Genomic DNA, 2480 nt, shown 5'->3' with positions numbered 1-2480 from the left:
TAATATTTACGTTATACTTTTAAAGTATTATTATTATTAGGTCATCCGTCCTCCTCATCTTCCCCGTTGGACTGCCATTGGCACCTTGTCTTATAAAATACATTTTAAATTTAGACTTTCAAGATCAAGACGGACAATTGAAAATACATTTGGAATAATGGCATCCAAATGGCGTATTTTCAGGAAGCCTATAATCGCAAGAGAAGATATGGTTAACGCTATTACAAAAGCTACTATTATTTTACATAATTTTATTAAAAAGTCAGAAAAAAAACGTAGGTAATACATTGCAATTTAAACCAATAATAAGTATAAGATTGTTACTCTGGATTGTATTTTATAGGTGTTCGTTATTATTGTAGTGCCTCAGATATTGACAAAACACAAGATTGTGACTGGACGTAAAGTGAAGTAGGTGCATTAGCTCCTATTGGCCATATAGGAAGTAACATGCACTCTAAAAATGCAAAAATAATAAGGAATAAATTAAAAGATCATTTTTCTGGTGAAGGGGCAATTTCGTTTCAATATGATAGAGTTTTGAGATAAATACAAAATTAATACTATAATACTATGTTTCAACACTGCATAATAAAATGAAAAAATTATATATAAAAAATAAAAACAGAATTGAGTAACTTTGTTTACACGATACTTACATAATTAGAAAATACAAACTTCAGCTTTTAAAAAATAACAATTGCGATGTATATCTTTACATCCGCAAATAATAACAAATTTATATAACATACAATTTTATTAATCATTAATCGTCATTAATAAACTGTACCAACTTTGAAATGATTTCACTTTGAAGGATGATTTTTTGTTTCATGATGTTAATGATATATTTAGCAAAACTAGTATTTTCATTATCAGCTTCTTGAGGCTGTTCATATGGTTGTTGCGGTATTGGTCTAGATGTTTGTATTTCGTTTAAGATGGCTTCCTGAAAGGATAATACATCTCTCTTCCCTTTTAAAATAAACATGAAATAACTAAGTAGTTTGTTACATGGTTATCGAAAATATTAATCAAATATTAAATTACTTTTACATGGTGTAACTTCTGAATCTGGAATTTCAGAAGGAAGTGAAAAGTTGCTAGAGGTTCTAAGGAATAATACAACTTTGTTTTAAATAAACAATTTTTAATAAATAAGATACAAGTAATCTACAGTAATATACAAAGGACAGGTATATTTATATTTTGATATAGTGGACTATACTACAGGCAGTCGGAGTAAGAAAATCTTACTTTTACTAGCTTATAAAAATAATAAACTTCACACCTTCACACCAAATGTAAGCATAATTTATTATAATACTAGACATAATAAAAATATAAACGTACCTACATAAGACAAATTGTAAAATCTATTCGGATTAAGAAGTTTGCAGCAGTAACGCAGCCGAGTTATGTATCCCATTTTAATCAATTTTAATCAATACCAAGTTAATTAATCTATAAATTACTCAAGTTAATTTAATTTAGGGTAATTTTGTAATTGCTTATTATATATCTATTTTATGTTCTTTATAAGTTAATTTTGTCTAAAAGTTTACTATCAATCATTGTTAATAGGTTATTAATATATAATATGTATGCAAGTTTTATCTATAACATTATACTTTCACAGTCTCACCTCCATCACAAGCAAGCTTAAAGGAGGTGAGTATTTGTATTGTGTTAATTATGTATTTTATATGTTTAATGATATATTTGCAAATAAATAAATTAATAATAATATAATGTTAATAGTTCAGGCTTAAAAGATATTTTGTAGGGTCATTTACTTATAATTAGAGCGCGGATTCCTATGCAATTGCATATTTTTTTCCTTTTAATATTTTTGGATTTTTGTCAGTTATCTCCACGAATCATCATAATTTGAATCTATTGGTGAATTTTTTTTTTGCATATTTCTGCATATTTAAAGGTTATTGCATATTTTTGCATATTTTGGCAAAATTCAAAATTTATTGCATATTGAAGTGAAAATTTAAAAAAATGTATAAAATAATATTTTGTCAAGTAGAAAAATTAAAACTAAATTTTATAGTCACTAAATAATAATTTATATATTATATTATATTTATTTATAACATTATAAGATAAATAAATAATCGATTACGACGTAAACTTAATCGCTTTTGCTGTGTCGGTCGGTTATCGACATACCACTGGACACTCGGTTACATCGTTTGTCGTTGTCTGTAAATAGTGAATATGCCGAAACTTGAAATGCATATGATTATTAATCTTAATAATAAATTAAGTTGTTCAGAAAATTTCCTAAATTTTTTTTTTTTAGGCGTTAAAGTTATTAATATTATAAGTTTTGTTGTACATTTTAAATAAATAAAAAATTCTTGCATATTTTTTTACATATTTTTATGATTTTGACTGCATATTTTTACATATTTTCATGATTTTGACTGCATATTTTTTGCATATTTTCATGATGTTTACAGCATATT

General features: G+C 25.5%; 1 protein-coding gene across 1 annotated transcript in view; it reads right to left on the bottom strand.

Moving 5' to 3' along the window:
- Window positions 1-766: 766 nt before the first annotated feature.
- The window catches only part of LOC107882209 (zinc finger MYM-type protein 1-like), a 5140-nt gene continuing 3426 nt past the window's right edge, over window positions 767-2480 (bottom strand). Inside the window, exons 4-5 of the mRNA XM_029492227.1 lie at window positions 1051-1112; window positions 767-975 (exon numbers count right to left, since the gene is read on the bottom strand). Of these exons, the coding sequence (XP_029348087.1) occupies window positions 767-975; window positions 1051-1112 (271 nt within the window). The remainder of the gene's footprint in view (window positions 976-1050; window positions 1113-2480) is intronic.

The sequence above is a fragment of the Acyrthosiphon pisum genome, unplaced genomic scaffold (genome assembly GCF_005508785.2).
Source record: "Acyrthosiphon pisum isolate AL4f unplaced genomic scaffold, pea_aphid_22Mar2018_4r6ur Scaffold_21057;HRSCAF=22912, whole genome shotgun sequence".
In the NCBI taxonomy this organism is placed as follows: Eukaryota; Metazoa; Arthropoda; class Insecta; order Hemiptera; family Aphididae; genus Acyrthosiphon; species Acyrthosiphon pisum.
This window is presented reverse-complemented; position numbering and strand designations above follow the sequence as displayed.